Raw genomic sequence first — 26,028 nt, forward strand, 5'->3', positions numbered from 1 at the left:
CCCCAATGTGTCGGCAGAATCTCCTACGTTGCAGTGACGTGTCAATTTCTTTTTCTTTTTTAATTTTTTTTCATGCCACGCGTGTAAATTAATGTCCACGTCATTTAAAATTAAAAAAAATTAAAAAATTCTAGAAAAATTAATAAAAATGAAAAAAAAAATCTGAAAAAATAAGGAAATTTTTTTAAAAATTCTAGAAAAATTAATAAAAATAAAATAATCTAATAAAATGAAAAATTAACAAAAATAAAAAAATGATTAAAAAATAAAAAAAATCTGGTAAAATGAAAAATAATGAAAAATTATTTAAAAATAAAAAAAATCTGGTAAAATGAAAAATTTTAGAAAAATTAATAAAAATAAAAATAAAATACAGAAAAGATTAATGTATATCAAAATTTTCTAAAAATTAATATATTTAGAAAAAAAAATCATATATCCAGAATTTTTTCAATAACGGAAAAATGGAAAAAATTCATATTTTTTTTTCAAAAGTAAGAAGTTTTATTTTAATCTTTTCCATAATTTTTTTCGAAAATTTAGTTTTTGTAAATATGAATAATCTTTTTTCAAAAATTTCATTTTTTTAAAAATGATTAATCTTTTTAATTTTTTTTAAAATTTTGAATTTTTTTTAAATATTTTCCAGAATATATTTTATTTTCCAGAATTTTTTCAAAATTTTTCATTTTATCAGTTTTTTTTATTTTTATTAATTTTTCAGCATTTTTTCATTTTATTAGATTATTTTATTTTTTATTAATTTTTCAGAATTTTTTCATTATTTTTCATTTTATTAGATTATTTATTTTTTTTAGTCATTTTTTATTTTTATTAATTTTTCTAGAATTTTTCATTTTATTTGATTATTTTATTTTTTTAATCATTTTTTATTTTTATTAATTTTTCCAGAATTTTTAAATTTTTTTCAGATTTTTTTTTCATTTTTATTAATTTTTCTAGAATTTTTTAATTTTTTTATTTTTCATTAAAAAATAAAAAATGCCACGTGTACCCCAATAAAAAATAAAATTAACTATACAGTCTGCGTGGCACGTCATCAGAAAAGGTGACGCAGCATGCCACATCACTGCCACGTAGGAGATTCTGCTGACTCATTGAGGTCAGAGGCCAATCCTGAAGAATCTTCATTTTTCAAGGGTGAAATCTAAAAAAAAAAATTACAGGGGATAAAATCAAAAGTGCACCATATTACAGGCGCTAAAAACACTATTTACCCTGAAAATAAAAAGAGTACTCCCTCAGTCTCAAAATAAGTGTCATCTTTACTATTTTTCTTTGTGTCAAATTATTTGTTTATTTTATAATATCAATATAACATTTATTAATTTTTTTAGTGACATAGGAAAATTGACCCTTACACTAATATAATGTTGTAGGTCAATTTCTTGTGCTTTAGAAGTTTTGATACTATTTATTTTATGGTATTGTTTCTTATGCTTTAAGCATGAACCAATTTAGATAAAGAAATTTACTCTTACATTGATATAATGTTGTAGGTACCAAATAATTAATATAATATTGTAGGTACCAAAGAATGATATGTGAAGTTGATGTGTGATAGAAGCACACGCGATAATAAAAACGAGTTTTATTAAATTGTGGTTTAAAATATTTTTGAATGAAGTTATTATTTTTCTTATTAACTCTTTAGAAAACATGGTTGTGGATTTCTTCACTTTGAAAATAATCAAATATGAAGAATAATTTTTTATTAGTTTATTTTAATAGTTTTCTTTGAGATGTTTTTTTCCTATTAATTTTCATTTAATAGTTTATTTTGAAAAAAAAACTTCATTTTTCTACTTGATGAATATTTTGAAATAATGTCTCGGATTAAAATTTGGGATGTTACAACTTTTAAAATATCCATGGTTTCAATTTTGCAATGTTAGGGAAACAATGTTGGAACTTCTTAACTACTTTGTCTTTTGTTGAAGTTACATTACATATACCATGTCTTGCTTCTACTCAAACAAAAGTCTTACGCTTCTAAGACTTGACTCCATGTCTCCAACATCCCATTCAATTCCTGCCCCGACTTTCCAAAGACTACATCATCTACAAAACTCATACATCTTAGTGCTAGCTATTGGATGTGTTTTGGAAGTACATCCAAAACTAATGTAAAAAGATAAGGGATTAAGGTTGACCCTCGGTCCAATCCTTATAATGAAAAATACATTGATAGGGATTAGGGTCGACCCTTGGTCCAATCCTTGTTATGAAAAAAAATCATTGATAATGCTTCCAAAAGACAAATAATAAAACCCCCAAAATAATTTAGACTTCAATAACATTTTTGGCTCCAAAGAGTTGTCTAACAAACTTAAGAACTTTTATAAATAAGATAAGATATGTGAAATATTAAGAAACAACAAAAAATTAGAAAGGAAATGTCGATCAACTTTTTCGGCTCCAAAAAGTTGTCTAAGAGACTTAAGACCTTTTATAAATAAGATATGCCATCATTTTCTAAAAAAATAGAAAAACAACAAAAAAATTAGGAAGGAAATGTGGAGCAACTTTGTTGGCTCCAAAAAAGTTGTCTAAAAGACTTAAGAACTTTTATAAATTAGGGATCATTTTCTAAAAAAAAAATAGAAAAACAACAAAAAAATTGGAAGGAAATGTGGAGCAACTTTTTTGGCTCCAAAAAAGTTGTTTAAGAGAGTTAAGAAGTTTTATAAATATGATAAGATAGGCGATCATTTTCTAAAAAAATAGAAAAACAGCAAACAATTAGGAAGGTAATGTGGAACAACTTTTTTGGCTCCAAAAAGTTGTCAAGAGACTTAAGACCTTTTATAAATAAGATTTTGTAGGTAAATAGAGTAAAAAATATCACCTCCAAGCGTCCTCACAAAAAACGCCATGAAAATTTTGTGTTTTGGTCTTCTCATCACATCCTGGTTTGAGATCTAATAATTGTGTTGGTATTTTTATCATTTTTGTTTTTTGTTTTTCTACTTTAATTGTGTTCTATTGTTGTTTTTAATATGATTCAAGTTTGTACTTCATGTATATAATAAAATGTCTTAAGAGTGACTCATTTTGTTGTCCCCAAACTTTCAGTAAGGAACTTATTGTGGTTATCACCATATAGTGTATCTGGATTGTCTGATTTCGGTTCAGTTGTCAATATATAGTTGTATATGGATTGTCTTATCTCGGTTCGGTTGTATCTCCTCTCATTCTAAGTGATTAGAGCTAAAAAGTGTTGCTCGATCGACGATACTTGCAGAAAAGAAATTTTTTAGAAGCGTGAAGAGTAATGTTCTGACTTGTTTGTTGGGACCATCATCTTACACTCACATAGTATGTTCAATATTGTCGTTCTTATTAACAATAACTTGTTTGGTCTTAATTCCTTAACAATTTATCATTTGGTAGAACCTATTAACCACTTGAGTCAAATTGCTTGGTTTATTAACAATACTTGATTCCAAATGTTTAAGAATAGTGTCCGTTATCTAGTGTAACCTCATGATCAAGTTATGCATTGATATACTTGTTCAAAAAAAAAAAGTTATGCATTGATATACTACAGTGTTGAATTCAGTTAAAAAAAAAAAAGTTATGCATTGATATACTACAGTGTTGAATTCAATATTTTATAGGCTATTTTTTGTCAAAATTTTCTATGGACTTTATCATGTTCATCACACAAAGTAATACAAAAAATAAATATTTTTTTTCTTCCCGAAATAAATGTCTCATATTATGCTTAAAAGTAAAATAAAAATGCAGTTTTAGATATAAATTATAGAACTATTACTTTTTTGACCATATCTACTTCTCACGCGTCCTATAATTTTTACAAAAATGCCGATGAGTTTTCGAATTATAAAATCGAAACACAGTTTGGAAGTGTTCGGATTATATAAATCCGAAATATGCTTACATATAATCAGCAATCAAAATCTCTCTCATTTCAGCAGTTTTGAATTTTGCTTTTAAAAACAACCAAAAAGTAAAGTAAAAAAAAATGATAAAACCTGTCAAATAAAATTATAAAAATATCATCAAAAAATTCTAAAAACCAAATAAAACCTGTGAAGCCCGGATACGAGATACGATACGGATACGATACTGCACCGATACGCCGATACGGAAAAATTTCAAAAATCAAGATACGATACGGCTGGGATACGTTAATAAAAAAATTATATAAAAATGTATAGTATAATTATAACCATTTTTTTTAATATGCAAATATATTAAACAAAAGAACGAGACATAGGCTTATAGTTCATCAACATAAATATAAACAATATTGACGATTAAGAGAGTGATGATTAGTCAATTACATACACAATATATCCCAAAAAGAGCACCATCAGTGTTATACTATATCTGTTAGTGCTATACTTTATCGATCCAAAAAAGAAGCACTGTATCCAGGAAAGAACACATCAATACTTAAGAGTTAAGTTATTTTAGTTAACTTTAATTGGGAAATATTGGGGTAGGTATCGGTGCATGATAATTATTGGATACTCTCCTGATACGTCTCGGGAAGTATCGAATAATTATTTTTTAAAAAATTAAAATTTAATCTTCAGATACTCTCCTGATACGTATCGGGAAGTATCAGACAAGTATAGGTGCAGGATACGCAGGAGATACGATACGTCATCCATTTTGAAGTATCGGGGCTTCATAGAATAAAACTAATGCTAATTTTTCTTTAAAAAAAAGCTGAAGCTAATTTTTTAGGATTTTTATGAGAATATGAAAACTTAAAAAAAAAAAAAAATGAAACATGGGTTTAACCGATGGAATTTTGGATTTTAAGGGGCATAGTCCTGTAAGAAGTCCATTCTATGGGAGTCTTGATCCTTGACTTTTTTTTCTTCTGATTTTTTGGTGAAGTTTTAGAGCAATTTGATTAAGTAACCCAAAAACCGAATTTTTGACTGAGAACAACTAACAATGACTTAAAATAGAAGGATGAGTTAAGAGGATTAATATGGTCCTTTAACTGGTTATTCATGTTACAAACATACTTAAAATTTGTGATGATACAGTTCGGATTATATAATTCGAATTGTTTTTCCCCTGAAAAAGGGTGTTTAGGGGGTGTTTGGATTCTATAATCCAAAAAAAAAAAAAAAGGAACACACACTATTTTTTTTGAGATTTTCGAATTATAAAATCCGAAAATCACATGAACATTTTTGGAAAGAAAATAGGGTGCGCAAGAAATACGCAGGGTGGTAAAAGTAATAGTCAAATTATAGGGCTTTCCTCAATCTAGAAAGTGCCCAGCCTAATTCGGTCTGTTTTGCTAAACTATGGGCTGTACAGGTAGTTAGTCTATTAACTTCCATAAATATAGTATGAAAAATTCTATTCCCACCCCATGCATCTATCAAAATCAGCAAAAAGCCTTACCAAAAGTTGGATTTTGGTAGGCATTGTGAAGGAAATAAAACATGCATATGCATGGAAGAAAGCTTCTGCTTGGTGGGGGGATTTCGAGCATCAACGGACGTGGAATGAGCCGCGCCCGTATAGTATTACCAGATGAAACGATGGATCCTGCAAAACCCAAATCCTGGAATAAGCACAAAAAGCCTTCTATTGAAATACAAACTAGAACGCCGACCCGTGCAACGCACGGGTCTCACGGGCAGGAATAATTTGATACATAATAAAACGAATAATTAATAAAGTTTTTTGTCCCTATAAATATATCAAATTTAGTTTTTAGTCCTCGTAAATTTTTTTGATAGATTTTGGTTTCTATAAAAAATTTCAGCACGTAGTTTAGTCCCTATTAAATTAAAATTTATTTAATTATGCTTAAAATTTTAAATTTTTTAATGATCTGTTACATACTTGTTTAAAACATTATAAAATGTTCCTTCGCTTAAACACATACTAAGCAAAGGCAAGCATACTAACTTGGTTTTATCAATCTGTACTTTTAATTTAACATGTGAATGCGTGGGATCTAGTTACTCAAGCCAAATCAGTATTGGGTTTTCTTCATCAAGCATACCAACTTGGTGAATGACTATCTAACATTCAGAAAAATATTAACACCTTCCGGAGGTAAATCTAAAAATAAATTTCGTACATTTAGAGGTCGAAGCGCTAATAAAAGACAATGATAATAAATTGTTGAATTAATACTTATGGCAATGAATAAATTTATTTAGGTGGACTGGAAAAAGTTTCCTTAGCTAAGTAAATATAGCCGACACAGCAACTTGAAGAAAATTAAAAACCAAACTGTAAAAAACAAAAGGAAAAAACACAGATTATTTAATGTCTGATTTATGCAGATTGAAGGAATTCGATAACAAAGCAAACGGCTCTAGCATTCGAGCAAGCTAAACATCTTTGTCGTCCTTGTGCTCAATTTTGACACGAACAACTCTGGTAGGTTTTGTGGCCGACGTCTGGCCAGCTTCATCATCATCAACAGCCACATAGTCAATGCTTTTAGAGGACCTCTTAGCACCTGTTTTGGTGGTTGGTGTGTCAATCACACATGTATTGCTGCATGAGTCCTCAGCCTCTGGTACATCCTGCAGACATTGGCGGCAAACAATTTGATCAATTGTGTTACGGATTAAACCTTTACGGACTCATGAAAGATTAATGTAATAATTACCATCTGAACATTTGAATTGTTTGGCGCAGCACAATCCACACTAAGCTCAACAACAGATCCATCGTCGGAGTTATTAATTGTATTTGTTTCTCTACTGACTTTAGCCTCGTAGAGCTAACGTGCCTGCATGCACCTTCCATTCCACCGTAAAGACTCATCGCCACTGTATCAGAACACTTTTCACCACTGTTGCCTCCATCGATTCCTCACCGAACAGATCAGTTACCATACATTGATTGATTAGTAACTAATTTAGTAAGGGAACCATAGTTTCAATTATAAAATTAAAAAAGTATACCAAAAATTATATTAGGAGAATACCAGCACACAGATTTGTTAGCAAACAAATGAATAGTCACGTAACCGTTTAAAATTCCAGAGTAAACTTAAAAATGTCGTGATTTTATAGGAACTAAACATATTTATTTATAAACATAAAATTTCATTAGATATAGATAAAGAAACTATAAATTGTAATAAGTTAAATATAAAGTATGTAAATAAATTAAAAATTAAAAATATAATTATGTCTATATATACTATATTTTATTACCGTGTTTTTTAAATTCGTTTAAATATTATTTTAATTAATGGTTAAGAAAAGGGAAAATTTCTTATACGATATTTAGTGTGACAATAACAATAGTTAAATATCATAGTAATATGAAATCATGAATATAAATATGATAAAGGGCGACAACGGATTATACCCATGTTGGAGAATCGACTTAAACTAAACAATTTTAGAAGCTACTATGCATGTGTTTGATTATGCGGTGACCAAAATTGAGTTTGATTGAATTGATTTTATATATTTTTTTTGAAAAATAAAAGAAGGATTATATTAATTGGAAATGGATCCCAAATTTCTTTTGGATTTTCTTCTACCCAAATCTTATTTAAAAGACTTAAACGCACTTTTGGCCCCTAACTTTATCATAGTTGCAATTTTGGTCCCCTATTAAAAAAACCACTTTTTAACCCCCTAAGTTTACCCTTTTTTTTCAACTTTAAGGTCCCCTTAATCTTGACTCTATCAACGCCCACGTGGCTCATCACTTAAGTGAGTTGGACGCCACATGCATTATTTTTCAATTAAATTTAAAAGAAAAAGCCACATGTGTATATTATAATTAAAGAAACAAAAAAGAAAAAGGTAATGGGAAGGGGCGCACGTGACAATCTTCATCTAAAACACAAACAACGATGTGAGCAGTTCAACATCTTACAACATGAACAACAACAAACCACTTATTATCAAAAGAAAAAAAAAACTATGGTCCTCTTTAGAAAGAATTTATCAGGCCACACTCATGCTTTCTCACCTACCATTTCTTCTTCTTTTTCATGGATAAGAAAATTCAAGGATGAAGGTGACATTCACAGCCATGGTCATGTGTATTTATAGTTATACCGTATGAAAGAAAGAAGTAACAAACAACACCTTTGTGTTCTTAGTAAAGTGGATGAAAAAATGGGGGGAAAAAATTAGGTTTAGGGTTAGCTTTACGGATTAAGCATTTACCACGGTTTAGGGTTTATTTTTATCGAGAGAAACAGGTTTAGGGCTTCGTATATATAACCAAAATATTTGCTTCATAAAAAAAAGGCGAGGATAAGAATAAAATTTGTGTGATGCATTTTTTTAGATGGAATTTGTTACGTTAAATTGCAATCGTAAAACTGTAGAAAATATTTGTTTCAAAAAAAAAAAGGAGGATACGAATGAAATTTGTTAGGTTAATTTTTTTTTTTTGAAAGGGAAATTTGTTAGGTTAATTAATAAATAAGGATTCGGATGGCCAAAACTATAGGAAAACAAATTTCGGATTTAAGTGAATTGATAACAAATTTCGGATATGACCAAAATTATAATTAGAGATAAATATGAAATAGTTGTTTCGGAAAATAGAAGAGATAAATACGAAATAGTTGTTTTGGAAAATAGAAGAGATAAATATAATATGATCAATGGCTAAAATTGAATGACGCCTAAATGCGCAAGATCCAATGGCTTAGAAAAGTGGATGAAAAAATGGGGGGAAAAATTAGGTTTAGGGTTAGCTTTACGGATTAAGCATTTACCACGGTTTAGGGTTTATTTTTATCGAGAGAAACAGGTTTAGGGCTTCGTATATATAACCAAAATATTTGCTTCATAAAAAAAAGGCGAGGATAAGAATAAAATTTGTGCGATGCATTTTTTTAGATGGAATTTGTTACGTTAAATTGCAATCGTAAAACTGTAGAAAATATTTGTTTCAAAAAAAAAAAGGAGGATACGAATGAAATTTGTTAGGTTAATTTTTTTTTTTTTGAAAGGGAAATTTGTTAGGTTAATTAATAAATAAGGATTCGGATGGCCAAAACTATAGGAAAACAAATTTCGGATTTAAGTGAATTGATAACAAATTTCGGATATGACCAAAATTATAATTAGAGATAAATATGAAATAGTTGTTTCGGAAAATAGAAGAGATAAATACGAAATAGTTGTTTTGGAAAATAGAAGAGATAAATATAATATGATCAATGGCTAAAATTGAATGACGCCTAAATGCGCAAGATCCAATGGCTTAGAAAAGTGGATGAAAAAATGGGGGGAAAAATTAGGTTTAGGGTTAGCTTTACGGATTAAGCATTTACCACGGTTTAGGGTTTATTTTTATCGAGAGAAACAGGTTTAGGGCTTCGTATATATAACCAAAATATTTGCTTCATAAAAAAAAAGGCGAGGATAAGAATAAAAGTTGTGCGATGCATTTTTTTAGATGGAATTTGTTATGTTAAATTGCAATCGTAAAAGTGTAGAAAATATTTGTTTCAAAAAAAAAAAAGGAGGATACGAATGAAATTTGTTAGGTTAATTTTTTTTTTTGAAAGGGAAATTTGTTAGGTTAATTAATAAATAAGGATTCGGATGGCCAAAACTATAGGAAAACAAATTTCGGATTTAAGTGAATTGATAACAAATTTCGGATATGACCAAAATTATAATTAGAGATAAATATGAAATAGTTGTTTCGGAAAATAGAAGAGATAAATACGAAATAGTTGTTTCGGAAAATAGAAGAGATAAATATAATATGATCAATGGCTAAAATTGAATGGCGCCTAAATGCGCAAGATCTAATGATTTAGAAAAGTGGATGAAAAAATGGGGGGAAAAAATTAGGTTTAGGGTTAGCTTTACGGGTTAAGCTTTAGTAAATAAGATATAGGAATTTTGCCTTTTCCCCCCTCTAAACAAGTCTGGAACTCCGGAACAAATATTTTGTGTGTATATAAACTTTTGAGGAGATATATCTCGATCGTTGTTTTATAGAATTGAAGAGTAAATAAAGTGGCCAAAAGAGCATTCATCCAAATATAATTCTAGATATAACATATAGGTGTTTCTATTAAAAATATAAAGATAGGGCTTAAGCTGACAATTAATAGTTACCGATCCTTTTTTAGAAGGGAATTGTTTTTCATAGTCACTCTAACCGAACTCAATTGATTGCACGACCACAAAGAAACATAATCCCCAAACTTTACAAAATCTTAATCGATGCTTTCAATTGTTTGCATGTTTCTATTATTGTTCTGTTTAGGATTGCTTTGTTTTGCACGGAGCATTCTTTCATTCATCGTACGATCAAGAACTCTTTCCATGACTCCAACGTCTGAGAAGAAGAAGGTTAGTTGTAGCTATATCCACGATGACATTGCTTTATCTATTCTCTCTAAACTCCCTATTAAATCTCTCAAGCGATTTACTTGTGTTTCCAAATCATGGTCTCTTTTATTTCAAAACCCTAATTTCATCAACTTGTTCCGCAACAATCTTGTTTCCAAATCTCATTATGATGATGATGACGACGTGTGTTTCCTCTTTGTCTCGTACGCGTTTGGGAGTTTGTTTTATTTGGTTTCTGGCGAGAGGTTTCAGAATGTGGTAAACCTGGATCTGCTGCCACCATTTGAGAATCAATTTTGTAGGCCTTTTCGTCCTCGTATTTTTTGTTCCGCTATTAATGGCATTGTTTGTGTTTATAGCAGTAGCAATCATAGCGAGGTAGCACTTTGGAACCCTGTTACTCGGGAAGTTAAGGTAATCCCTCCTGGTCTTGTAGAGTGTCTATCTAATATTCATGTTTATGGTACCCTTTGTCTTCATGGATTTGGATATGACCATGTCAAAGATGACTACAAGCTTATTCGGCATGTTGGTTATCGGTATATACCTGATAGTTATCCTCGGAAAGAAGATTTTCCTATGTTACCTAACTCATTATGGGAGATATATAGCCTAAGAAGCAACTCCTAGAGGAAAATTATTGTTGATATACCAATTCCTCACTTTCGTTGTTTAGGCTCTGAAGTGTACTTGAATGGGGTGTGCCATTGGTTGGGGGTTTCAGATAATGGAACAACTTTTGTTGTGTCATTTAACTTGACCAATGATGTGTTTTTCACTACACCAATAGATTGGCATCATCGTTCTTCTTCTAGATTGGTGGTGTTAAATGGGTTCATAGCGATGATCACACGTTATTATGCTACCGGGTCTTACACCGTATCAATTTTGGGTGAAATTGGTGTCAAGAAATCATGGACTAGACTCTTCGATATTGGACCTTTATCTTATGTTAATGGTGTTATCGCAGCAGGGAAGAAAGGAAATATATTCTTAAGTAAAGAGAATAGTAAAATAGCTTGTTTTGATTTAACAACCGAGGTGATTAAGGAGATCGGTTTTAAAAGAGAAATTCATATTTGTCAAATCGTACGTTACAAGAAAAACCTTGGTCAGATTGGAGGAATAAACAGTTAATTGCTTTTGGAGTCAAAGCTTAAAGTTTTCAACCGGGAGGTTTATGAGTCTAGTTACTAAGATTTAATGCTTTATTAAACAAAAGGATACTGTACTTGTTTGGATTCACCAGTTTTATTTTAATGCTTACTATCTTTGTATGACATTTTAGATTGATTTTTAGTTCTGCTGTATGGACGAAGTCTTCCTTGTGTTAAATGTTTGTAGAAATATGTCTCATATCTCAGAAACTTCTGTTTTTTTTTTTTTGGGTAAGGAGGCTAACAAAAATAAAAGAAAAGAAGAAAAAAAAAAAAGAAAAAAAATAGCTAAAAACTAATCTCTGCGATATATCTCTCGACAGGCATCAGCCTGTAGTTGAGGAAGCAAGCCCTCTGGTGGCTCCAGAAACTCACGCCAAATCTCAGTACTTGTAGCTCCTAGTTTAGCCATGAAATCAGCAGACGAATTCGCCTCCCTCACAGAATGCTTTAACTGGACGCGCCAGCTCCTTTGTAATAAATCCTGCACATTACTGATTATTGCCGCATAATGATGCCAATGATTCACCATGGTTGAAACTAACTGAACAACCAAAGTTGAGTCAGAGTAGCTATATCCTCTTTCCCAAGCTGCTTTCAAGCCATGATACAAAGCTAACAACTCTACATGTAAGATTGTCGAAATACTAACATTTCCAGCAAACCCATATAACCAACTGCCATCATTCCTACGAAGAATGCCACCAAAACCAGATATTCCAGGATTTCCAAAACTACTGCCATCAACATTCAGGACAACGGCCATACTCTCATCAGGATGCAAAGTCACATAACAACCTCCTATATCCGTGGATAAAGCTGAAGATAAAACAGAATGAAGAAGGGCTGCCAAATTGTAGATTTTTACCTTCAAGGAGACAATAGAAATTATCTCATTCTATAGACAAAGAGAGTTTCGAGCGCACCAAATCCACCAAAGAGCCGCAGAGAATAAATGATTATTTGTGCTAAACGCGCCTTGCCTGAGCCAGGTGACCATAGAATTCCCCGAATGGAAGTTAATATTGTCAAATCCCAGAGAAAACCAAAGATGTTTAACAAACGGACAATCCCAAAAACAGTGCATGATACTTTCACCACTATTTAGGCACCTCAGACAATTATTAGTGTCTAGAATACCTCTGTTGTGTAGCAACGACCTCGTAGGAACAACATCATGGCAAACCGTCCAATAAAGAAATTTAATCTTTTTAAGAGCAGCTAAATGCCAAATCCACTTCCACGATCCGACCTCGTTCTCGCTAGCATTCCACTTCAAGAGCCACTTATACCCAGCTTTTACCGAATAAATACCATCTAAATTACCCTTCCATGTAAAGCCATCAAGAATCTGATCATTCAAACACACCGGTGTACCACAAATAGCCTCGGCTACAGGAGAAGGAAGTTGGGTATATAAACGACCCAACACCCAAGTATCATCTTGAATCACATCTGCTATTGTCAAGTGGACATCATGAATATCGACATATAAAACTTGTTCACACAGCTTCCCAAATTTAGTCCATGGTGTATACCAAAAGGAAGAAGACCCATCTCCTAGTCTATATTCAAACCCATTTCGAAGCGCTGCCTTTGCTTTCATAATAGATTGCCACAAAGTGGAACCTTGGGTAATGGGCATATCAAGAAAGAACTTTTCACCAACATACTTGTGTCGAAGCAGAGAGACCCACAACTTATTTGAGTTACAATGAATGTCCCAAACCAGCTTTCCCAGCATAGCCGTATTTGATTCGGGAGCTCTTCGAAGACCCAAACCACCAAATTTCCGCGGCCTAGTGATCTTATCCCATCCCACAAGATGGACACCCTTATCCTTGTTCCCTTTCCACAAAAAACTACGCACATACTTATCTATGTTCTCACAAATAGAAGATGGTAACCAAGCAACCTGCATGTAATAGCTGGGAATTGAGGTCAACACTGACTGAGCTAGAGCCAATCTACCCGCCTTGTTAAGTAGCTTGGTTTTCCAGGAAACTAATCTCCTTTGAATTTTATCAATCAAAAACTCATAGTCACTCTTAGTTAACCTCCCATGAATCATAGTTAACTTCTGTTGTGCTCTATTTTATTTTTATTTTTATTTTTTAGCTTTACTTACCTGTTTACTTGTTTATACTAATGCTAATCTAATTAAAAAGGGTTAAATAAGTAAATGGTCCCTCTAAATATACCAACATTTGATTTTACAACCTCTTAAATATTCCTTAGGCTTTTGGTCCCTCTAAATTTTTTCATTTATGAAATTAGTCCCTCCTCTACATTGAGTATTACACTAGAGCAGGGACTAATTTTATAGATAAATTTTTTTAGAGGGACCATAACCTTAAGAATATTTTAGGAGGACTAAAATCAAATGTTAGTATATTTAGGGGGACTATTTACTTATTTAATCCATTAAAAAATAATTATGTTTTGAACTGAAATACACTCTGCTTGTGATATGTAAGCATTATGTTTATACTAATGCCGATCTATTGAAAAAATAATAATATTTTGAACTTATATATACACACTCTGCTTGTGATGTGTATGCACTATGTTGTCTGTGTATTACTAATGAAAGTTTTTTCCTCTCTATCTTTGTATGCTTTGAAAACAATTTGTTAAATGAAGTATTAAATGAAATATATAAAACACGTAAATTTATTTTATATTCTCTAATGTTCAATAGATTAAGACTGATTCATGGAATTATTTGGTGATGTTGTGTTGATTACTTCCATTATCATTCTACTATTATTTGGAAGATACACTGCATCTTACTACATATACTTCTCTTTTTAGGATTAGTATTTAGTTATCTATCTTTGATTGGAGATATACAAGAAGATGAATATGAATGTGAATGTTGAATGTGATGAGATATTCAGTCTGTTAATTAGAACAAACATGTTATAACTTATAAGATACTTCATTAGAAAAACCAAATTGAGAACTCTGAAGTTTCTCTAATCAAATAAGATGCAAAGGGTATTCATGAATCCCCTCTTCGGGACAACTTTGAAGTTTCATGATATGAATTACACTTCCACAAAGCAATGGCTCTCTATTTCTAATTTGTGCATAACAGAAGAGAACAGAAAAAAAAACTAAAGTTTTGATTGACTTAATTGCAGTTTTGGATCCCTATGTTTTAAGAAGTTGCGATTTTGGCCCTCTAACTAAATAAACTACAAAATCGCCCCCTAAGTATTGACTTTTTTGCAGTTTTGGTCCTCCAGACAAATTTTGACCAAGTCAATGCACACATGGACGCCACGTGTGTATATATTTATTTTTAAATATTTTTAATTAAAAAATAAAAAAAAAATTTTTAAATAAAAAATTTTAATTTTTTTTTATTTTTTAATAATTAATAAATAAATAAATACACACGTGACGTCCACATCAGCTTTGACTTGGTCAAAAATGGCATGGGGGCCAAAACTACAAAAAAAGCCAATACTTAGGGGGCGGTTTTGTAGTCTATTTAGTTAGGGGGTCAAAATCGCAACTTTTTGAAATGTAGGGGGACAAAACTGCAATTAAGCCGTTTTGATTTTAACAAAACTTTGACACACAAAGATATGAATTTTGTTATCCTTCTGCATGTATAGTTGTTCTATTCGTAGAGCATTTCATACCACTTCATGGAGGGAATATTTTTAAAAAAGAGTTGCATTCTTTCATAAATTACTTCAAATGAAAATATGTATTAATGTTGCAGCCATTGCATCTGTACACTCCATATCCGGACATAAGAATTTGGTCAAGTTTTGCGATGCATTTGAAGATGTGAATAAAGTCTACATGGAGTATGTATAGAGACAATTATATCTAGGATTTTATGTGTGTTTTTACCTACTAGCTAATGTGTGTTCTAATAAGTTATGTGTAAATAGTGTAAAAAAAAAATATCTGTTTTTATATGGCCTTCAACATCGGCTAGAAATGGTTTTTTTTTTTTAACTAGTTACAAACTCGTGCTTCGCACGGGTTGAATTAAGTATTTTTTTTAAAAAAATCCTCTAAAGAAAAGATGCTCAAATTACAGAACATTGTCATTTTTCGTAAATTTAAGAAGTGAGCAGTGGCGGAACTGGGGGGGGGGGGGGGGGGGGGGGGGGGGGGGCAAGGGGTTGCCACCGCCACCCCATTGTTTCTATGAAATTACTATATTACCCTTCATTATAATTATTATTTTCCTCCATAATTTCACACTTAGGCATCAATTTTTTCAGTGAATCAGAAGTGGAAGGGAACGCGCTTTCTCTTCTCTCCCAACCAAGCTCACAAATCTGATCCACCACCACCAGGCAGCCACCACACCACACGTACACGTCCACACCACACCAGATCTGTATGCTTTCTCTTCTCTTCTCTTTCATCTAGTATGCTTACAAGTTACAAATCTGTTGTGTTGTGTGTACTGTTCGGATTGTGTTTGTAGGCTTTATTCGTAGGAAAGTTTAAGGCAAATCTGTTGTTGCCTTATTGTAATTCGTAGGATTAGGTTTGGAATTCTCAGTACAAACTTTCCACCGCTCAAATAAATCTAGTTTGGAAAAAAACTTTCCACCGCTCAATTTTGATTAGGTGAAAATAACTAAAACTAGTTTGAAAAAAGTTTGTTATGTTGTTTATTCTCAGTACAACATAAATCTGGAAAGTTTGGAAATCTTAACACAAGAATTTTTTGATTAGGTGGAAAGTTTGTAATTCGTAGGATTCTCAGTACAACATAAATCTGACCATTTGTTTTGTAGTGAAGTTTCTCAATCTGTTACTAAAGAATTGACATGCTGTTGTACCAATTGTATGTATAAATAACACATATAATTAATAATATTGTTGTATCCTATATGTAATATTTAGTTATACCATTTGAAAACAGAACTGTTAGCCAAGAAATTATAGAACTAAAATTAATGTGATTGAAATTTTGATATGAAATTCTAAATTGATAAATGAATTTGGTATAAATAACACATATAATTAATAGGATTGTTCTCTTCCTGATCTTATTGTTGGTTTGATTCTTGCAATTAACAGGTTGGAAAAGTTAAGATGAAGTATCAAAGAATCGATACAATTTTCAAGAGGAAGGCCGTTGATATTCAAAGAGAAGAAGTTATAATTTCTTCATCCGAACCTGAACAAGTTCATGAGAATCCAATAATTGAAGAAAATGAGTCTCGTCCTTTAAAGGTTAATAGAGTTGATCCAGATGACATTGAGAATTCTTTAGAAAGGGATCCAGGGAAACGCATTCCAATTTGGAAATATCCACCAAATCAAAAGGATGCAATCCGAAGAGCGTATCTAAAATGGGGTCCTTATCAATCAAAATTAGAAAACTATCCCATGTCCGGTATCGGGAAAACACAAAGGCGGTTTCAACACACTTGGTTTAGCTTGTTTTCTTCGTGGCTAGAATATTCGCCATCAGAAGATGCTGCATATTGCCTACAGTGTTATCTCTTTAGCAACAAACCAAGTGGACGTCCCGGATCAGAAGTATTCATTTCTACTGGCTTTAGAAGTTGGAAGAAAGTTAGAAATGGAGAGAAATGTTCCTTTCTTAAACATATAGGGAAGGATCCTTGCTCACCACACTACAATGCAATGAAAGCTTGTCAAGACTTCTTGAATCAAGATGGGCACCTTAAGAATGTTATTGAAGTGCAAAGTTCAAGTCAAATTCTGAATAATCGACTATGTCTCAAGGCTTCAATTGACACTGTTCGTTGGTTAACACTTCAAGCTTGTGCTTTTAGGGGTCACCGTGAAGGAAGCAAATCGAGAAATCAAGGTAATTTTCTTGAACTGTTAAAACTTTTAGCATCCTACAATGATGAAGTTGCAAAAGTTGTGTTGAAAAATGCTCCAGAAAATTGCAAATATACTTCACATCAAATTCAAAAAGAGATATTGCAAATTCTTTCTAGTAGGGTGAGAAAACATATTCGTGAAGAAATTGGTGATTCTAAATTTTGCATCGTTGTTGATGAAGCTCGTGATGAGTCAAAAAAAGGAACAAATGGCTCTTGTGTTAAGATTTGTTGATAAAGCTGGTTTGATACAAGAAAGATTTTTTGATGTGGCACGTGTTAATGACACTGCTTCCTTAACTCTTAAAGAAGCGGTATGTGGTATACTTTCTCGACATAACCTTGATGTTTCTAACATTCGTGGTCAAGGGTATGACGGTGCTAGCAATATGAGAGGAGAATGGAATGGTTTGCAAGCACTTTTCTTGAAAGATTGTCCTTATGCTTACTATGTCCACTGTTTTGCTCATCGGTTGCAACTTGCCTTAGTTACTGCATCAAGAGAAGTTGCCTCAATTCATCAATTCTTTGAGAAGCTGGCTTTTGTTGTCAATGTTGTTGGTTCTTCTACTAAACGCCATGATGAGTTACAAGCTGCCCAATCAAAAGAAATCGCAAATTTGTTAGAGACTGGGGAGATTGTATCTGGTAAAGGTAAAAACCAAGTTGGTACTGTGAAAAGAGCTGGAGATACTCGTTGGAGTTCACATTTCAACTCTATTTGTAGCTTGATAAGTATGTATGAAGCAACTTGTACAGTTTTGAAAATCATTGCAAAAGATGCAAAGAAATTTGCCCAACGTGCGGATGCCGATAGTTCTTACAATTACTTAAAGTCTTTTAATTTTATATTTATCTTGCATTTGATGAAAGAAATTATGGGGACAACAGATTTGCTTTGTCAAGCCTTGCAAAAACAATCTCAGAATGTTGTTAATGCTATGCTTTTGGTTCGTTCAACAAAAGCTCTTATTCAAGATTTGAGAGAAAATGGTTGGGATAAGTTGTTTGCCAATGTGGTGTCTTTTTGTGAAAAGCATGATATTGAGATTCCCGACCTCAATGATTGTCATTCAACAACAAGATTTGGGCGTTCTCGCCTTGAAGAGAATCAGGTAACAATAGAACATTATTTTAGAGTTGAAATTTTTTTTACTACCATTGACAAACAATTACAAGAGTTGAATAGTAGATTTAGTGAGCAAGCAATGGATTTGTTGACTCTAAGTTGTGCTTTGTCTCCTGAGGATGGATATAAAGCTTTTGACATTGACACTATATGCACTCTTGTTGAAAAGTATTATCCCATGGATTTTAGTTATCAAGAGAAGATTAATTTGCCATTTCATCTTCGTCATTTCCTTTTTGAGGCTCGCCAATCATCAACTTTCAAAAATTTATCAACTATTCAAGAATTATGCTCTTATTCAAGATTTGAGAGAAAATGGTTGGGATAAGTTGTTTGCCAATGTGGTGTCTTTTTGTGAAAAGCATGATATTGAGATTCCCGACCTCAATGATTGTCATTCAACAACAAGATTTGGGCGTTCTCGCCTTGAAGAGAATCAGGTAACAATAGAACATTATTTTAGAGTTGAAATTTTTTTTACTACCATTGACAAACAATTACAAGAGTTGAATAGTAGATTTAGTGAGCAAGCAATGGATTTGTTGACTCTAAGTTGTGCTTTGTCTCCTGAGGATGGATATAAAGCTTTTGACATTGACACTATATGCACTCTTGTTGAAAAGTATTATCCCATGGATTTTAGTTATCAAGAGAAGATTAATTTGCCATTTCATCTTTGTCATTTCCTTTTTGAGGCTCGCCAATCATCAACTTTCAAAAATTTATCAACTATTCAAGAATTATGCTCATGTTTGATAAATTTTTGAAAGTTGATGATTGGCGAGCCTCAAAAAGGAAATGACGAAGATGAAATGGCAAATTAATCTTCTCTTGATAACTAAAATCCATGGGATAATACTTTTCAACAAGAGTGCATATAGTGTCAATGTCAAAAGCTTTATATCCATCCTCAGGAGACAAAGCACAACTTAGAGTCAACAAATCCATTGCTTGCTCACTAAATCTACTATTCAACTCTTGTAATTGTTTGTCAATGGTAGTAAAAAAAATTTCAACTCTAAAATAATGTTCTATTGTTACCTGATTCTCTTCAAGGCGAGAACGCCCAAATCTTGTTGTTGAATGACAATCATTGAGGTCGGGAATCTCAATATCATGCTTTTCACAAAAAGACACCACATTGGCAAACAACTTATCCCAACCATTTTCTCTCAAATCTTGAATAAGAGCTTTTGTTGAACGAACCAAAAGCATAGCATTAACAACATTCTGAGATTGTTTTTGCAAGGCTTGACAAAGCAAATCTGTTGTCCCCATAATTTCTTTCATCAAATGCAAGATAAATATAAAATCAAAAGACTTTAAGTAATTGTAAGAACTATCGGCATCCGCACGTTGGGCAAATTTCTTTGCATCTTTTGCAATGATTTTCAAAACTGTACAAGTTGCTTCATACATACTTATCAAGCTACAAATAGAGTTGAAATGTGAACTCCAACGAGTATCTCCAGCTCTTTTCACAGTACCAACTTGGTTTTTACCTTTACCAGATACAATCTCCCCAGTCTCTAACAAATTTGCGATTTCTTTTGATTGGGCAGCTTGTAACTCATCATGGCGTTTAGTAGAAGAACCAACAACATTGACAACAAAAGCCAGCTTCTCAAAGAATTGATGAATTGAGGCAACTTCTCTTGATGCAGTAACTAAGGCAAGTTGCAACCGATGAGCAAAACAGTGGACATAGTAAGCATAAGGACAATCTTTCAAGAAAAGTGCTTGCAAACCATTCCATTCTCCTCTCATATTGCTAGCACCGTCATACCCTTGACCACGAATGTTAGAAACATCAAGGTTATGTCGAGAAAGTATACCACATACCGCTTCTTTAAGAGTTAAGGAAGCAGTGTCATTAACACGTGCCACATCAAAAAATCTTTCTTGTATCAAACCAGCTTTATCAACAAATCTTAACACAAGAGCCATTTGTTCCTTTTTTTGACTCATCACGAGCTTCATCAACAACGATGCAAAATTTAGAATCACCAATTTCTTCACGAATATGTTTTCTCACCCTACTAGAAAGAATTTGCAATATCTCTTTTTGAATTTGATGTGAAGTATATTTGCAATTTTCTGGAGCATTTTTCAACACAACTTTTGCAACTTCATCATTGTAGGATGCTAAAAGTTTTAACAGTTCAAGAAAATTACCTTGATTTCTCGATTTGCTTCCTTCACGGTGACCCCTAAAAGCACAAGCTTGAAGTGTTAACCAACGAACAGTGTCAATTGAAGCCTTGAGACATAGTCGATTATTCAGAATTTGACTTGAACTTTGCACTTCAATAACATTCTTAAGGTGCCCATCTTGATTCAAGAAGTCTTGACAAGCTTTCATTGCATTGTAGTGTGGTGAGCAAGGATCCTTCCCTATATGTTTAAGAAAGGAACATTTCTCTCCATTTCTAACTTTCTTCCAACTTCTAAAGCCAGTAGAAATGAATACTTCTGATCCGGGACGTCCACTTGGTTTGTTGCTAAAGAGATAACACTGTAGGCAATATGCAGCATCTTCTGATGGCGAATATTCTAGCCACGAAGAAAACAAGCTAAACCAAGTGTGTTGAAACCGCCTTTGTGTTTTCCCGATACCGGACATGGGATAGTTTTCTAATTTTGATTGATAAGGACCCCATTTTAGATACGCTCTTCGGATTGCATCCTTTTGATTTGGTGGATATTTCCAAATTGGAATGCGTTTCCCTGGATCCCTTTCTAAAAATTCTCAATGTCATCTGGATCAACTCTATTAACCTTTAAAGGACGAGACTCATTTTCTTCAATTATTGGATTCTCATGAACTTGTTCAGGTTCAGATGAAGAAATTATAACTTCTTCTCTTTGAATATCAACGGCCTTCCTCTTGAAAATTGTATCGATTCTTTGATACTTCATCTTAACTTTTCCAACCTGTTAATTGCAAGAATCAAACCAACAATAAGATCAGGAAGAGAACAATCCTATTAATTATATGTGTTATTTATACCAAATTCATTTATCAATTTAGAATTTCATATCAAAATTTCAATCACATTAATTTTAGTTCTATAATTTCTTGGCTAACAGTTCTGTTTTCAAATGGTATAACTAAATATTACATATAGGATACAACAATATTATTAATTATATGTGTTATTTATACATACAATTGGTACAACAGCATGTCAATTCTTTAGTAACAGATTGAGAAACTTCACTACAAAACAAATGGTCAGATTTATGTTGTACTGAGAATCCTACGAATTACAAACTTTCCACCTAATCAAAAAATTCTTGTGTTAAGATTTCCAAACTTTCCAGATTTATGTTGTATTGAGAATAAACAACATAACAAACTTTTTTCAAACTAGTTTTAGTTATTTTCACCTAATCAAAATTGAGCGGTGGAAAGTTTTTTTCCAAACTAGATTTATTTGAGCGGTGGAAAGTTTGTACTGAGAATTCCAAACCTAATCCTACGAATTACAATAAGGCAACAACAGATTTGCCTTAAACTTTCCTACGAATAAAGCCTACAAACACAATCCGAATAGTACACACAACACAACAGATTTGTAACTTGTAAGCATACTAGATGAAAGAGAAGAGAAGAGAAAGCATACAGATCTGGTGTGGTGTGGACGTGTACGTGTGGTGTGGTGGCTGCCTGGTGGTGGTGGATCAGATTTGTGAGCTTGGTTGGGAGAGAAGAGAAAGCGCGTTCCCTTCCACTTCTGATTCACTGAAAAAATTGATGCCTCAGTGTGAAATTATGGAGGAAAATAATAATTATAATGAAGGGTAATATAGTAATTTCATAGAAACAATGGGGTGGCGGTGGCAACCCCTTGCCCCCCCCCCCCCAGTTCCGCCACTGATCCCAAGGCATGCAAGTAATACAATCTTATGCAAAGAAAACTGCTGTCACCACAAACATTGCAATCACAATTAAAAAAGATCATCTGATCATCATAATGCATGGAAAGACTGCCTGCCCTCATCAGCAGATTATTTCTTTTTCTCCTCCTTAATATAATTTTGTTTATGTAATCCTTAAACTGATCACATATATGTTATCTACTATCGACAATAAAAAGTATCACCCCCAATTTATCTGCAATTAGTTCCCTAGCTTCAGGGCTGACTTTGACTGACATCAAACACCAATATACTATAGGACCTATGCTAATAGCACTAACATGAATATTCACTTCTGGAGATTTGAAAAACTCCAATAGTGCTTCTCACAATGAGCCAAGGGTAGATGCAATGCAAGGGTACAAACACCCTCACCACTCCTGTCAATTGAGCTCAAGAATATAATAGCATGTTCAAGTCCTTGAAATAACAGAAACTCTTATAAAATATTTGATTATCTACACATTTATAAACATAATTGGATAAAATGTGATGTTTATACAAATTTAAATTGATCCATGATGTTGGATATTTGTATGTTGGCTTTTGCCTAAAACAAATATTCAAGTGTGATGTTGGATACGATGTTTCAACATCCAGGCAAGGTTCAGTGTGACCTGTTCCTGTGCCTTGATTTACGCACGCGTTTTATGTTTAAGGAATCCTCGCCTTTATTTCTTGTTGGTCAAGCCGCGTGTTTTTAATTACAGAATCAGAACTTTTATTATTTCCTGAAGGAGTGTTATCTACTTAGGAAAGCATGAATGTGTGCGAAGATGTTCCTAATTATGTGCCTACATATTAGGACTTTCCTTATTTGGTTCTAATTGATGTGAAACGGATCACCGTTTGTTCTGAAGCCCAGCAAGAAGTTCTGACGTGTTGCTTCAGTATATATAGAAGACTACAAAGACCTATTTGATTATCGAAGCCGTCGTTACAAGATTAGATCATTTCTAGGTTTTGAGTCTATTGTTTGTAAGTCTTTCGTGTATCCCCTTGATGCATGTTTAGGACTGTGTTTTGAGTTGTATATTTGTTCACACCTCTGAAGCTTTTAAGCAAAGAGGTAAGTAGTTTGTGTACTGCACCAAAGCTGTGAAGCACGGTGTTAAGTTGTTTGTTTTGAAGGTAACTTCATATTTGATTGAGTCTGTAAACTGAGAATCACAGGGACTGTGATTGTGTTGTAGGGAGTGAGATGAGATCTCAGATCTAGGAGTTCCTAGGTTGAAGTCAGTACGGGTAGGTCCTAGGTCTTTAGTGTAAACAAGGTGTTTGCTGAGAACTAGAGAATATGGACTACACTAGTGGATTTCCTTCCTGACTTGGTTGCCTCCAAATGTAGGTGTGTTGTCACCGAACTGGGTTAACAATTTCACTGTGCCATTTACCTTCTTGTCAGTTAGTTTACTTTATATTGTTTATGATTGTTAGCTTAATGTTCTAAACATCTCATACAACATTTGCTTTCTCTTACTGTTGTTGAAACATTACATAGAACATCTTAAGTCTAACGTGCCAGAATTTCACATGAAGTTATCCTGACATAAAATATAAACTGATAAGAATCAATGATGGAAATGAAACATAGAGTCAATGACAACAACTCATGAACCAAACCAACATTTCTCCTTTCCATTGTGTTATTCATTATTCATACCAAAAAGAAATTTAAAAAAAAATTAAAAACAGGAAGAGAAAGAAGAATCATGTCAAAACAAAAGAATTTGTATCGATCATATAATCATAATCCCTTGACATTGAAAAACATGTATAAAAATACAACAATTCATCATGAGACTATTTTGCAATACTTCTCCGAGACTTGTGTTTACATCACTAACTGATTATTTGTTGCTTATTCTTGTTAGAGAATATAGAGATAAAATCAAAGGTAACAAATTTAATACATATAATGGAGGTTACAACAATAGGCATTATTATTTTTGGTTCTTTATTATTTGATGCTAGTGTAGTGAGGAAGATCAAAGAAAAAAAACTTAACCAAGAAACACTTATTCTGGCTATAATTTTTTAAAGGTCTCTTTTTCATTGAATATGTGGATGGTCTTTGAAGATAGAAATTGCAAAAGGTTAGGTGTTAAGTTTAAATTTTATACTTAGAAAATTTCTTTTAGTATGTATAATGATCAACAAGAAATCAAGCATAGGGCCGTTCACGAGGGATATACTCATATAAAGATTCATATAGAATGAATACATATTGATAAAAGATAATGGAAATGGTACAATAAGTGTTTCTATATATAGAGATTAGTGGGAATAACAAACTCTAACCAAGCTTCTCAAACTCAAACTTTTGGTCCTCGCATTTTTACCAGCTCATGAAAATGGTTCTGTCTCTTTTAAATCGAACAAAACCATCCCTAAACTATCATGTTTTTTTGCAGTTTTAGTCCTAACCTCATATTTGGTCAGGGTTTATGGAGCTCAAAATTGGGGTTAGAACTAAAACTCCAAAAAACATGATAGTTTAGGGACGGTTTTGTTCGATTTAAAAGAGGCAGGACCATTATCGTGAGCTGGTCAAACTGTGAGGACCAAAAGTGTAATTAAGCCGATGCTTAAGGTTTCAATTTTTTTTCCTGCTTGTGACTTGACCTAACAAGTGTATATAGAAAAGACATACTTATGAGGCTAATTTCATGAGTTGGTATTTGTATAAGATGATGGGCAGTACAAAGTATCCTGAAGCCTAAAGGGAAGAAAAGTTTATCCCATATCCCCAATTATTTTTCAAACCCAGATATATGATCTTCTCAAAATACTCTTCATTATTTTTCAACCTCCTTCCTGGGCTAAAGATCGGGAATAAAAGTAAAGTTTTTAAATTACTGAAAGTTTAATTTGTAAATTTTAAAAATTCGATATGAATATTTAATTATATTGAAATTTTAAAATTCAAAACACCCAGGTATTGATGTCCATATCTTATGTTTCAAAATAAAACATTTGGTTTGAATATTAATATCGAGGTGTGAATGTTAATATCAAATTTTTTGTTTTAAAACATACGACATGAATATTTTATATCAGATGATATGAATTTAAAAGATTAAGTAAACTTTTTTATAATAATTTATAATTTTCCCTTATAATATGCAATAATGAAAAACACAGTTAAATTTGAGGCTTAATTACCTTTTTGGTCCTCTAACTATTTAATTGGTATCGGATTGGTCCTCTAACTAAAAATTGATTTATTTCGGTCCTTTAAGTTTCTCACTGTTACTACATTTAGTTCTTTCTGTTAGTTTTATTCAAATAAACGTTAGGGTTTGTGTTATGTGGGTACCAGACCTCCAGACCTCCTGTTTCACACATACATATGAACCATAACAATTACTAATAATATCAGTCACTATTTAATCATAATACCTTAATAAGGTATAGGACCAAAATGATACTAATAAATAAAGTTAGGGAACCCACATAACACAAACCCTAATGTTTATTTGAATAAAACTTACAGAAAGGACCAATAGTAGTAACTGTGAGAAACTTAGAGGACCGAAATAAATCAATTTTTAGTTAGAGGACCAATCTGATACCAATTAAATAGTTAGATGACCAAAAAGGTAATTTAGCCTAAATTTGACTTGAGCATTTACAAACTGATCAAATGTTTG

At 32.4% G+C, this 26,028-nt stretch overlaps 1 protein-coding gene, 1 long non-coding RNA gene and 2 pseudogenes across 4 annotated transcripts; 2 read left to right on the top strand and 2 right to left on the bottom strand.

Annotated features, from left to right (window-relative positions):
- Positions 1 to 6,082: 6,082 nt before the first annotated feature.
- Positions 6,083 to 8,268, bottom strand: LOC146900139 (uncharacterized). Its single transcript, XR_015023357.1, has 2 exons — positions 6,647 to 8,268; positions 6,083 to 6,560 (listed from the first exon to the last, which is right to left on the bottom strand). It is a non-coding gene; the product is annotated as an uncharacterized LOC146900139 (long non-coding RNA).
- Positions 8,269 to 10,301: 2,033 nt separating this feature from the next.
- Positions 10,302 to 11,465, top strand: LOC146900140 (putative F-box protein At3g16210). The gene is made up of 2 exons (XM_085736910.1): positions 10,302 to 10,860; positions 11,005 to 11,465. Exons 1-2 carry the CDS (start codon positions 10,302 to 10,304, stop codon positions 11,463 to 11,465), a joined length of 1,020 nt encoding a protein of 339 aa, XP_085593036.1.
- Positions 11,466 to 15,622: 4,157 nt separating this feature from the next.
- On the top strand, positions 15,623 to 18,592 carry LOC146900141 (uncharacterized; annotated as a pseudogene). Its single transcript, XR_015023363.1, has 2 exons — positions 15,623 to 15,854; positions 16,547 to 18,592. The product of XR_015023363.1 is annotated as an uncharacterized LOC146900141 (transcript).
- A 766-nt stretch (positions 18,593 to 19,358) lies between these two features.
- LOC146900142 (uncharacterized) lies at positions 19,359 to 22,237 on the bottom strand (annotated as a pseudogene). Its single transcript, XR_015023364.1, has 2 exons — positions 22,081 to 22,237; positions 19,359 to 21,388 (listed from the first exon to the last, which is right to left on the bottom strand). The product of XR_015023364.1 is annotated as an uncharacterized LOC146900142 (transcript).
- Between the last annotated feature and the right edge of the window lie 3,791 nt (positions 22,238 to 26,028).

The sequence above is a fragment of the Medicago sativa genome, chromosome 8 (assembly GCF_051527215.1).
Source record: "Medicago sativa cultivar Bolivia chromosome 8, Bolivia_mono, whole genome shotgun sequence".
NCBI lineage: Eukaryota > Viridiplantae > Streptophyta > Magnoliopsida > Fabales > Fabaceae > Medicago > Medicago sativa.